Below are 13,396 nucleotides of genomic sequence, written 5' to 3' on the forward strand. Positions count from 1 at the left end.
AACACAGGCATGTAAATCAATGAAGTTAGAACACACCCTTCCCACCATGCACAAAATAAACTAAAAATGGTTTAAAGACTTAATCATAAGATGTGACACCATAAAACTCCTAGAAGAGATTAAAGGCAAAATATTCTCTGACATAAATTATACCAACGTTTTCTTAGGCCAGTCTTCTAAGGCAATAGAAATATAAACAAAAATATACAAAAGGTGGCTGCCCTGGTGGCTCAGTGCTAAAGAATCCACCTGTCAGTGCAGGAGACACAGGATCCATTCCTGGTCCCAGAAGATCCCACATGCGCAGAGCAAGAAACCCATGCACCACAACTACTGAGCCTGAGCTCTGGAGCCCAGGAGCCGGAACCACTGAGCCCACACATCCTAGACCCCATGCTCTGCAACAGGAGAAGCCATCTCAATGAGAAGTCCGCACACCACAACTCGAGAGTAGCCCTGCTCGTCACAAAGAGATAAAAACCATCACAGCAACAAAGACGCAGTACAGCCACAAGTAATTCTTCTTTTAATTAAAAAAATAAATAAATAGGACCTAATCAAATTTACAAAATTTTGCACACCAAAGGAAACCATAAACACAATGAAGAGACAACCTATAGATTGGGAAAAAATATTTGCAAACGATGTGACCAACAAGAGCTTAATTTATAAAATGTACAAACAGCTCATACAACTGAACAACAACAAAATCTGATCAAAAAATGGGCAGAAGAAGTAAATAGACACTTTTCCAAACGACACATACAGATGGCCAATAGGCACATGTAAAGGAGGTCACTGTTGTGAATTATCAGAGAAATGCAAATCAAAACTACAATGAGGCATCACCTCACACCAGTTAGAATGGTCAACACTAAAATAACAATGGCTGAGAGGGTGTGGAGAAAAGGGAGCCCTCCTACACTACTGCTGGGAATGAAAGTTGCTTCAGGCACTGTAGAAAACAGCATGGAGGATCCTCAGAAAACTAAAAGTAGAATTACCTTATATTCCAGTAATCCCACTCCTGGGCATATGTATGCACAAAACCATACACCAAAAAGACATGTATCCCTATATTCATAGCAGCACTATTCACAATAGCCAAACATGGAAACAACGTAACGTCCACCGACAGAAAAATGGTTGTGGTACATGGAGATAATGTAATACTACTCAGCCATAAAAAAAGGAAAAAGAATGCCAGTTGCATAAACATGGATGGACCTGGAGGTTATCATACTAAGTGAAGTAAGTCAGAAAGAGAGAGACAAATATCATATGATACCACTTACATGTAGAATCTAAAATATGGCAATAATGAACCTATTGACAAAACAGAAACAGACTCACAGACATAGTGAACAGACTTATGGTTGCATGGGTGGAAGGCGTGTGGGGGTGGGGGATGGACTAAGAATTTGGGGTTAGCAGAATGCGAAGTATTATGTGTAGAATGGATAACAGTAAGGTCCTACCGTATAGCGTAGTGAGCTATATTTGATATTGAGATAAACCATAATGGAAAAGAATATTAAAAAGAATGTATGTACGTATATAACTGAGTAACTTTGCCATACAAAGAAATTAACACAATAATGTAAATCAATTATATTTCAATATTTTTTTTTAAAGGACAGAGACAGGGGTGCACATGGACAGAAGATCATGTGAGGACACAGCAAGGTGGATGCCACCAGCAGCCAAGGACAGCGTTCTCAGCAGAAACCAAACCTGCCCACACAGCCAGCTTCCAGCCTCAAGGACTGTGAGAAAATGAATTTCTGTTCTTTAAGCACCCCAACTGTGACAACTTGCTATAGACTGAATGTTTTTGTCCTCAAAATTCATATATTGAAACCTAATTCCCACTGTGTACTAGAAGTGTAGCTATTGGGAGGTGACAGGTCATGAGGGTGGAGCAAACATGAAAGAGATTAGTGCCCTTACAAAGGGGACCCACAGGGCTCCCTCACCCCTTCCCCACGTGAGGACATGGGAATCGTGCCCTCACCAGACACTGAATCTCTCAGCACCCTCAGCTTAGACTTTTCCAGCCTCCAGAATCCTGAGGGATAAATTTCTGTTTTTTATAAGCTGCCCAGGCTGTGGTCTCCTGTGAGAGCAGCCTGGACAGACAGCCCCAGCAAAGTAACACAGAACCTGACAGCGAGAATTTCCAAACAGCTTCTCTCTGCCAAACACCCCACCTCCTTCAGAAAAGGACATACCTGCTGTTCTCCTCACAGCCCTGCTTCCTCCTCCCTCCACACCTGACATTCTACTCTTCCTTCAGCAAAGGAACTGGGTCCTCTTCTCAGCCTCCACACACCTGCCCAGCCTGCAGGCCCCCAGGGCACTTCCCGCCCAGCCCTGGACACAGGGAGCTTTCCAACTTCAGTGAAAGTCTCCAGCTGCCACTTCCACTTAGCATTTACTATATCCTGTATCAAAACTCTCTAAACCTTGACTCTGCTTAGCTTTCCCCAGGCATCTGTCTTAACAAGCTCCACACAGAGACAGGTTCCTTGGTGGCAGGAATGACAGCTGTGTCCTAGTCTCCCTTATCCTGCCCAGTGTGGGTCCTTCCCCTCTCCTGGATCACTGTCCTCCTTGTAAAGTAAGAGGTTCTGTGCAGGAACATCTGTAAGGGTATTGATCTCAGTGCACACAGCAGGGTTTGATATATGCAGCTGGAAGGCTCATTGTCTTTAACAAGGTGAACGACAGCAAGGGAACTAACCATGGGGTAGATGTGGAGGCTGCTTCAGAAAAAGCGAATTCATGAGACTTTCAAAGACGTCAGTCTAGACTCCACCAGAGGCCTCAGTCAGCATGTGTTGGGACAGAGAAGCAACAGACCTGTTCTCCAGGAGTTCTGTGGTCAAGAAAGAGCCACTGACAACAAATTCCAGAAACACAAAGTAAGAGTCAGGACTTCAGAAAGATTCAAGACACCGAGTTTCAAATTCAAGTTAACCCTACATGTGGGTCTAAGTATTAATTTTAGTAAGCATCCATGAAGAACTGTTAAATAATTGAGCCATACTCAGATGTGGAATAATCATCTGTAAATTCTAAATCATCTGTAAATACTTTACTAAGTATTTCTAAACCAGCAGAATAATAAGCATAAACCAACAGGGTCTTTCCATGGAAGCCCCATGTCTGTACTGAAAAATTCACTTCTAATGTGCCTTCAGCAAATGACAAAGGAAAAGAATTGGCAGGCAATTACCAGGTTACCAAGTCCTACTCTCTGATTTAAAAACTTTACATCATCCTTCTTATCCCTGGGGTCTGGAACCATCCACAATGTCTGGATCCATCAGGTGCAATTAACAGGGGAATTTGCCATCTATCCCTCACTCCCTAAAGCATGGACCCCCACTGTCCTACACACACTGGAAGCAACTGCTGTATTTTCCTGTCCTGACCTCATCATGATGCAAAATTTCTCTATGATGGATCTTCTGTGGAGGGAAGGGAGGGACACCAGGACAGAGTGAGCTGAGTCTCCTGGAGCACAAAGGCTTTCCTGAGCTCTCTTCCCTGATTTCCACAGGGTTCCTGGAAAGCAGAGATGATAGAAAAAGGAGCAAACTCACTGTTCAAACAAGTGCCTGCTGACTCTTGCGTCCACTGAGCTGAGCGGATCGTCCAGGAGGTAGATGTCTGCGTCCTGATACACGGCTCTAGAAAACGTACAGAGACGTCGGGAGAGGACACTTCACACTGCATGGGTCTCATCTCTGAATCATGATGGTGTCCAACAACTCCAGGTTCCTTCTACAAGCCCAGGGAAAGGGCCAAGACCCTGCTTCACACAGGCCCACCTGTGAGCGGGGTCTGTGTACTCACGTCCACTAGGAGCCACCGAGGAGGAGGGGCGGGTGGCAACTGAAACCCCACTTACCTGGCGAGGCTGACCCGGGCTTTCTGTCCTTCACTCAGCGGGGTTCCTCCATCTCCTGTCACAGTTAGATCTCTTTCCTTCAAATTCTGCAAGTCCTGTATGGAGATAGAAAAGGGAAAAAAGAAAAAGATTTAAAATGTGTTCTCCTCCTGCCATCCTAACCTTTTGGCATCAGTTCTTCATACAAGTGTTTAATCAACAGCAATGGGCTTATTTCATAGTGACTAAACAGAAAGTGAAGAGGAACTAAAAAAGCCACTTGATGAAGGTGAAAGTGGAGAGTGAAAAAGTTGGCTTAAAGCTCAACATTCAGAAAATGAAGATCATGGCATCCTGTCCCACCACTTCATGGGAAATAGATGGGGAAACAGTGGAAACAGTGGCTGACTTTATTTTGGGGGGCTCTAAAATCACTGCAGATGGTGACTGCAGCCGTGAAATTAAAAGACGCTTACTCCTTGGAAGGAAAGTTATGACCAACCTAGATAGCATATTCAAAAGTAGAGATATTACTTTGCCAACAAAGGTCCGTCTAGTCAAGGCTATGGTTTTTCCTGTGGTCATGTATGGATGTGAGAGTTGGACTGTGAAGAAGGCTGAGCACCAAAGAATTGATGCTTTTGAACTGTGGTGTTGAAGAAGACTCTTGAGAGTCCCTTGGACTGCAAGGATATCCAACCAGTCCATTCTGAAGGAGATCAGCCCTGGGATTTCTTTGAAGGAATGATGCTAAAGCTGAAACTCCTGTACTTTGGCCACCTCATGCGAAGAGTTGACTCAGTAGAAAAGACTCTGATGCTGGGAGGGATTGGGGGCAGGAGAAGAAGGGGATGACAGAGGATGAGATGGCTGGATGGCATCACTGACTTGATGGACATGAGTCTGAGTGAACTCCGGGAGTTGGTGACGGACAGGGAGGCCTGGCGTGCTGCGACTCATGGGGTCGCAAAGAGTCGGATATGACTGAGTGACTGAACTGAACTGATCTGAAACTGTAACAAGGAAAATTAAAAAACCTCTCAGGGCTTTTCATTTGTTTTCATTCTATATTTTTTCAAAGCATTTATGCATTTAACCATTTCAACAGGTATTTATTGATGATTGACTATAGACGAGCCACTGTTCTGAGAACAGTGAATTCAGCCATGAGGAAACATAACCCCTAGAATTCCTCTCCATGGTGGGAGATAGACAATATGGAAAATAAACCTGAGTGCAAATACTGAGGATGAGAAGGAAAAGGAAGCTGCTCAGGGGGGTGGAGAGTGAAGGAGGGAAGTGAGTCCACACTGGGGTGTGAGGCCTCTGCTCAGAGGGCTGTGAGCAGATCTGGGGGGGGAGGGGCAGGGGCTCAGGCAGACCTGGAGAGGCTGCTCCTCACAGAGGGAGGGCCGAGTGCAGGGGCCACGGTGAGATGCCCAAGGGGTTCACGGCAAGGAGGCCAGGAGAGCAGAGTAAGAATGAGGGGAGTAAGGGCAGAGACAGAGCAGGAGACTGGTGTCACTGCCAGTAAAAGGGGGAGGGGAAGGGGAGGAGGGACCTGGTCTGAGGTTTTTAAGGAATCACTTCTGTGCTTTGCAATAAACAGACAGTAAGACTTTTTTTCGGAGGGGGGGGGGGGCGGGGGGAAAGATGAGGGTAGATACAAGGGAGGAGGCTACTAGAATAATTTAGGGAGCAGTGGAAATGGAGAGACAGGGTCACACTCCAGACATACTTGGAAGGTGGAGTCTGTAAAACCTGCTGACAGGATGGGTGTGAATTGTAAGAGAAGAGGACTGTGATGTTTGGGGTGAGGAAGGGGAAGGACAGGGTCCCCATTTATTGAGTTGCAGAAGATGGTGGAGGCAGATTTAGGAGACTTCTCTTATGGACAAGCAGAAATGACCTCTCAGTGATATCACTGTGCAGCTGGATATGCAAGTGTGAAGGTCTTTGCTACAGACACAGGTGTGAGAGCTGGTGGTCCAGGCTGGTGAAAACACAGGACTTGTTTTATCTTAAATTGCCAGTTTTGCTGATCTTGGTCTCCACTTCCGATTTTCAGAGAAGGGATGAAACCTGACCCGAGTCTTCACAGTGATACTTAAGGCAAGTCATAGTGTGACAGACGACGTCTGTCCAAGAAATGGGAACAGAAAAAGCAGGCTGGGCAGGAAAACCAAAAAGAAAGAAACAACATGCTGAGGGACACCAAGCAGATCAGTTGGACTAAGTAGATCATTGCCCTTGGAAGCAGGAAACACTCAAAGTTAAGAAGGATATGAAGTTTTGTCTTGAGGATCTGGGAATCTATCATAAGTTATATTTGAGTATTATTTAAGAAGTAGACAAATCAGTCTATTTACCCCAGAGTATCTGGGAAAAAATTTTTTTAAATGACAAGAAAAATCCCCAAAATGACCAGGTAACAATCAGGTTTAAGTTACACAGTTATTACACGGGAAATCTGTACTTCAAATTACCTATTAAACCCCTCAGGCATCAACCTAAGATACACAGCAGTACCTTTCTGCAGATGACGCCCTCACTTCTGTCCCTAAAAGTATGAAATATGAAATATGCGGAGAAAGAAAAGTAGCACACTGGGGTCTCCATGATAAACAAGTCCTCTGATCTCCCTAAGTCTCATTTTCCTCTTCTACATAATGTGCTGCAGAAATCAGAATCACTAAACTCAAGCTGTGAGAATCTAAGGAAGTGTATGAACACCCTCCATAAATGGAAAAAGGACATGAATTGATTATAACTTGCTATTGGTGACTGATGTCTATTTTCTCTTCAAACCAACAGTGGGATCCCACGCACAGGGTGGATCACAATATGCAAAGCACACGACCACAAGGAAAAGATAGAGACTGTCTCCATCATAACCCTCCCTGACAGCCAAAGACATAAATACACACACAGGTTTCTTGCTCACTCAGAGCTTAACTTGGGTGCATCCAATGAAGGGCAGCAATCGCTCTATTGTGAAAATTCTTCATTATGTCACTTCTTCTCTTTCTGGAGCTCAGAAATTAATACCATCTCTTGCTTTGGTTTTCATGAACAACAACAAACCATTTTAAGATAGGTTCCAAGCCTTATATACACACACACACACACACACACCCGAGTTACTTGGCCTCCATTTCACTGATGACAGTCCTTGCAAACTGTTCCACTTAGCTTTTATGCTTTGATTTTACATTGTTTTTGTTTCTTTCTCAAAATAGTGACATATCATAACACAAAAATCTTAACCATGCTCTAGAAAAGGCACATAAATCCACTCTTATAATTAGTACATGAGGGGATAGAAACAGGCTCTCTTCAACTCTGGTGGTAGGACTTCAAGTGTGTTGGTGACTCTGAAATTATTAATGCATGAACCCCAGATGGGCACAGCATTTCAGAGGATTTGAAGTAAAATCCAAGGCAGGTTAATTTCCCAGTCACCATTTTCTGATTAAATTAGAGGGCAAGGCCTGACTTGAGCATATATTACAATTCCTCCTACTGACAGGAAGGTGTTTTTATTCATGTTATTTTCCTCTAAGTTAAATTTCACCAATTTTCACTGAAGAAAAAATACACAAATGAGAGGCAGACTAGGAAACAGTGACACTGGTTTGATGCCATCATCCAGAAGCTCACCCAAGGCCCTTCAGCGATGGTGGAGACTTACAGTAGAAACACTGTTTTGTAGAAAGCTTTCACTTTCATGTCAGGTTCCAAGGATTTGCTAACAAAATAAGCCACTCGTTATATACAAATAAATAATACCAATATTTATCATAGAATTATCTAGCTTATTCAATATACTAATATTAAAAGAAAAGAGAAATAGAAACAGTAGAGGATACATCATCAAATTGGGTTCTGACCAACATCCAGACACAAACAGTGCTGAGAAGTCCCATGACATAGCACATCTGGGGTCTCAATTTGTTACAGAATCCAAGTTCACTCTGCTCGCCACATAGGCCAGAGAGACGAGGGGTTGAGGCCAGGAAGAAGAGAATTTATTTGGGGAGCCCGCTGACTGAGAAGATGCCAAGCTAGCACCTCAAAATGACCATCTTATCGGGGTCTAGATGCCAGGTTCTTTTATAGATCAGAGATGGGGAGGTGTGGAAGCAAAGTAAAAAGGCCATTAATCTTGCAAATCTCCTAGAATGTCAAGACTCAGGCACGGGATGTGTTAATTTCTTCCTTCCTGCCATCTACAGGTGGTCAGGATTCTGAACAAAGGCACTTTAGTTTAACAGGCAGAGGAGCAGGATTCTCTAAGGTAGGACATTCAGTATGATTATATTAACAAAAGCAACAAAAAAACAAGTCAACAAAATAGTTTCAACATGGAGTCAGAATTGGCTTCTTCTCTACAATGAATAGGAGAAGGCAATGGCAACCCACTCCAGTACTCGTGCCTGGAAAATCCCATGGACAGAGGAGCCTGGTAGGCTGCAGTCCATGGGGTCGCTAAGAGTCGGGCACGATTGAGCGACTTCACTTTCACTTTTCACTTTCATGCATTGGAGAAGGAAATGGCAACCTACTCCAGTATTCTGGCCTGGAGAATCCCAGGGACAGAGGAGCCTAGTGGGTTGCCGTCTATGGGGGTGCACAGAGTCGGACACGACTGAAGCGACTTAGCAGCAGCAGCTACAATGAACTGGGAAAAGGAGCCAAGTAGCACATCGGCTCTGTGGGTGAGATTTCAAACACTGCAGTTCAGTTGTTGTTGTTCAGTTGCTTAGTCGTATCTGACTCTTTGCGACCCCATAGACACAGCTCATCAGGCTTCCCTCTCCTTCACTATCTCCTGGAGTTTGCTCAAACTCATGTCCATTGAGTCGATGATGCCATCCAACCATCTTATCCTCTGTTGCCCCTTCTTCTCCTGCCCTCAAATTCTCCCATCAGGGTCTTTTCTAATGAGTCAGCTCTTCACATCAGGTAGCCAAAGTATTGGGGGTTTAGCTTCAGCATCAGTTCTTCCAATGAATATTTAGGGTTGATTTCCTTTCGCATTGACTGGTTTGATCTCCTTTCGGCAGTCCAAGGGACTCTCAAGAGTCTTCTCCAGCATCACAGTTCAAAAGTATCAACTGAACAACAACAACAAACACCGTGGAGAAGACTGCAGTGATGGTTAATGAGGGCCAGACGTGAGGCCCTGGTAGAAGAATGCTGTACTTCGGACTCAAACAGGGGGAGTCTGAGTCCCTCTTTTTTCACAGGTTTTTTTTTTTTTTTTTTTTTTTTCCCATTTGAAATTGCCTCGCCTCTCACAGCCTGTTAATATCCTGCCCATCTTTCCAGGCTCAGCCCAAACACACTCTCTCATGAAACCATCCTGGATTTATCTCTCTTCTTGTTGGGTTCCTAAGGCTCTGTTTACATCTCTTGTGAAGGACCCGTCTCATCCTGCTCCATCATTTATACACATGCAGACAGCTTTTCTCCGCTCCTGGGGGATAAGATCTGTGCACCAAGCACTGTGCTGGACCATAGTACTGATTATCTCTAAGCCTCACAACAAGCTGCACAGGAAGTACTGGCCCCATTTCACAGGTGAGGAAACTGAGATTAAGTGAGGTCACATTACTGGTATGAGGACTGTTACCTGTTAAACAGAAGAGCTGGACTCTGAATCAGCTCATGTCAGTTCAGAGCCTTTTGCTCTTTCACATCACGCTGCCCAGGTCGTGACTAAAGAGTGTATTTGAAATGAAGACAACACTAAACTAACTCAAGTCATGAAGGCCTCTATACCTAGACATAGAAGGATCAATTAACTTATTATCTTATGATTTTCCAGGCAATCTGAAAAGAAAATATTCAAGTTAGGGGAAGCACACTGACTGAAACTGCCTACCCTGGCCAGGCACCACAGTAACTATTTGCATAAGGTCCTGGTAAGGAACATGGAACCAATAAGACACCACCAACGGGAAGAGTTCAGGAAAGGTCAAAAGGAGACGCCACATGTCTGACCACCTCCCAGAATCCTTCTCGCTGGCATCCACCAGGAAGGACTCTGGGTCAGAATGATTGGCTAAAGACAACCCTGAAACTAATCCTGTCACCATAAGACCCAAGACTGAGAGCCACATGGCAGAGCTGTTCTCCTGGGTTCCCTTACCCTACTGCTCTCCACTCAGGTGCCCTTTCCAGATAAAATGTCTTGCTTTGTCAGCACATGTATCTCCTCGGACAATTCATTTCTGAGTGTTAGACAAGAGTCCTGTTTTGGGCCCTGGAAGGGTTCATGCTGGCAGGAATGTGGTAAATATGAGATAAAGGTACAAGCTTATAGGCATCTAAGAGGAATTTGTAAGGTCAAGTGATCTATGTGGGAAAATATCAAACTAGAATTTATCAGCTTGATACCTTTAACTGTGTAATGCCTAAAAGTTTTTAAAAGCCTTAAAAACGTTTTGTAAAAACTTGTTTTTTTTAAAAAAAAAAAAAAAAACTTAAAACTCAAAAGTTTTTAAAAATGGTTAAAGATGACATGCAGACCAATGTTACATACACTCTTGCTTATGGTAACAGAATATGTTTACTGTTGATTTATGTAATATACTATATGTACAGCACCTATATAAATTATCAGCTCAAATAATGAAAGTTACATATATCAAGAAGATACCTTCTTTCTTACAAGTCACATTTTATGGATGTGCTTTACCAAAAACTGGTTGAGCTTACAATTAGAGGCTAATTTATTTTCAAAATTATTCTAACATTTATAGAGTGCTTGTTATGTCCCTAAGCAATCAGGTGCTTTAAAATCACTATTGCATGTCATTCTCGAAACAACCTTATAAGATTGACAGTATTATTATCTCCATTTTACAAATGAAGAAACAGGCTTGTAAGGTTCAGTCAGCCAAAACCACACACCTAGAAAACAGAGAAACTGAGACTCAATCCCTGAGTCTTCTGACTCCTAGGCCTTGGAGTTGACATCATCAGCCTGAACTGATGTTGCCAATGGGATTACTTCATGTTTTATTAGAAGAATGTTTTCATCTAGATGAACTTAAACATTTACTTCAATTTGACCTAGTTTAATACATGTAGTTGTTATTGACATTCTAAGAAATGCTGTTTTCCAGTGCTTGTTCCTCTAGGATTTGGGGGATGTAGGAGGAGGAAGAACCTTGGGGAAAAAAAATCTTGATTATATTTATAGGAATGTATGTGTGGATGGCCACTAAGTGCAGGTGGCTGCGATGACCGGCACACTAAGCGTGGCCGAGAGGAGCCACCCCACATCCAAAGTCAGGGGCAGAAGCCAGGAGGACCCCATGCCCGAAGGGCAGTGGCCAAGAGAAGTTACCCCACGTCCGAGGTCAGGGGCAGCAGCTGAGAGTACCAGACTGCGACGGCGCAGGAACAGCCGAGAGGAGCTACCCCACATCCGAGGTCAGGGGCAGTGGCTGGGAGGACCAACCCCACATCCAAGGAGCCATGGCTGCGTGGGCACAGGAGAGCCTAGAGGTGCTATTCCACTTTGAAGGTGAGGAAGGGCAGTGGTGAGGAGATACCCCTTGTCCAAGGTAAGGAGCAATAAGGCTGCGCTTTGCTGGAGCAGCCGTGAAGAGATATCCCACGCCCAAGGTAAGAGAAACCCAAGTAAGACGGTAGGTGTTGCAAGAGGGCATCAGACGGCAAACACACTGAAACCATACTCACAGAAAACTAGTCAATCTTATCACACTAGGACCACAGCCTTGTCTAACTCAATGAAACTAAGCCATGCCTGTGGGGCAACCCAAGATGGGAAGGTCATGATGGAGAGATCTGACAGAATGTGGTCCACTGGAGAAGGGAATGGCAAACCACTTCAGTATTCTTGCCTTGAGAACCCCATGAACAGTATGAAAAGGCAAAATGATAGGATACTGAAAGAGAAACTCCCCAGGTCAGTAGATGCCCAATATGCTACTGGAGATCAGTGGAGCAATAACTCCAGAAAGAATGAAGGGATGGAGCCAAAGCAAAAACAATACCCAGCTGGGGATGTGACTGGTGATAGAAGCAAGGTCTGATGCTGTAAAGAGCAATATTGCATAGGAACCTGGAATGTCAGGTCCATGAATCAAGGCAAATTGGAAGTGGTCAAACAAGAGATGGCAAGAGTGAAAGTTGACATTCTAGGAATCAGCTAACTGAAATGGACTGGAATGGGTGAATTTTACTCAGATGACCATTATATCTACTACTGCAGGCAGGAATCCCTCAGAAGAAATGGAGTAGCCATCATGGTCAACAAAAGACTCTGAAATGCAGTACTTGGATGCAATCTCAAAAACAACAGAATGATCTCTGTTCGTTTCCAAGGCAAACCATTCAATATCACAGTAATCCAAGTCTATGACCCAACCAGTAACGCTGAAGAAGCTGAAGTTGAATGGTTCTATGAAGACCTACAAGATCTTTTAGAACTAACACCCCCAAAAGATGTCCTTTTCATTATAGGGGACTGGAATGCAAAAGTAGGAAGTCAAGAAACACCTGGAAGAACAGGCAAATTTGGCCATGGACTACAGAATGAAGCAGGGCAAAGACTAATAGAGTTTTGCCAAGAAAATGCACTGGTCATAACAAACACCCTCTTCCAACAACACAAGAGAAGACTCTACACATGGACATCACCAGATGGTCAACACCAAAATCAGACTGATTATATTCTTTGCAGCCAAAGATGGAGAAGCTCTATACAGTCAGCAAAAACAAGACCAGGAGCTAATTATGGCTCAGACCATGAACTCCTTATTGCCAAATTCAGACTTAAATTGAAGAAAGTAGGGAAAACCACTAGACCATTCAGGTATGACCTAAATCAAATCCCTTATGATTATACAGTGGAAGTGAGAAATAGATTTAAGGGCCTAGACCTGATAGATAGATGGCCTGATGAACTATAGAATGAGGTTCGTGATACTGTACAGGAGACAGGGATCAAGACCATCCCCATGGAAAAGAAATGCAAAAAAGCAAAATGGCTGTCTGAGTAGGCCTTACAAATAGCTGTGAAAAGAAGCGAAAAGCAAAGGAGAAAAGGAAAGATATAAGCATCTGAATGCAGAGTTCCAAAGAATAGCAAGAAGAGATAAGAAAGCCTTCCTCAGCGATCAATGCAAAGAAATAGAGGAAAACAACAGAATGGGAAAGACTAGAGATCTCTTCAAGAAAATCAGAGATACCAAAGGAACATTTCATGCAAAGATGGGCTCGATAAAGGATAGAAATGGTATGGACCTAACAGATGCAGAAGATAATAAGAAGAGATGGCAAGAATACACAGAAGAACTATTAAAAAAAAGATCTTCATGACCCAGATAATCATGATGTTGTAATCACTCACCTAGAGCCAGACATCCTGGAATGCAAAGTCAAGTGGGCCTTAGAAAGCATCACTATGAACAAAGCTACTGGAGGTGATGGAATTCCAGTTGAGCTATTTCAAATCCTGAAAGA

General features: G+C 43.6%; 1 protein-coding gene across 1 annotated transcript in view; it reads right to left on the reverse strand.

Moving 5' to 3' along the window:
* Positions 1–13,396, reverse strand: part of LOC139186166 (ATP-binding cassette sub-family C member 4-like) — a 54,663-nt gene that overhangs the window by 11,928 nt on the left and 29,339 nt on the right. The window contains exons 9-10 of the mRNA XM_070799969.1: positions 3,917–4,011; positions 3,609–3,695 (exon numbers count right to left, since the gene is read on the reverse strand). Of these exons, the coding sequence (XP_070656070.1) occupies positions 3,609–3,695; positions 3,917–4,011 (182 nt within the window). The remainder of the gene's footprint in view (positions 1–3,608; positions 3,696–3,916; positions 4,012–13,396) is intronic.

The sequence above is a fragment of the Bos indicus genome, chromosome 12 (assembly GCF_029378745.1).
Source record: "Bos indicus isolate NIAB-ARS_2022 breed Sahiwal x Tharparkar chromosome 12, NIAB-ARS_B.indTharparkar_mat_pri_1.0, whole genome shotgun sequence".
NCBI lineage: Eukaryota > Metazoa > Chordata > Mammalia > Artiodactyla > Bovidae > Bos > Bos indicus.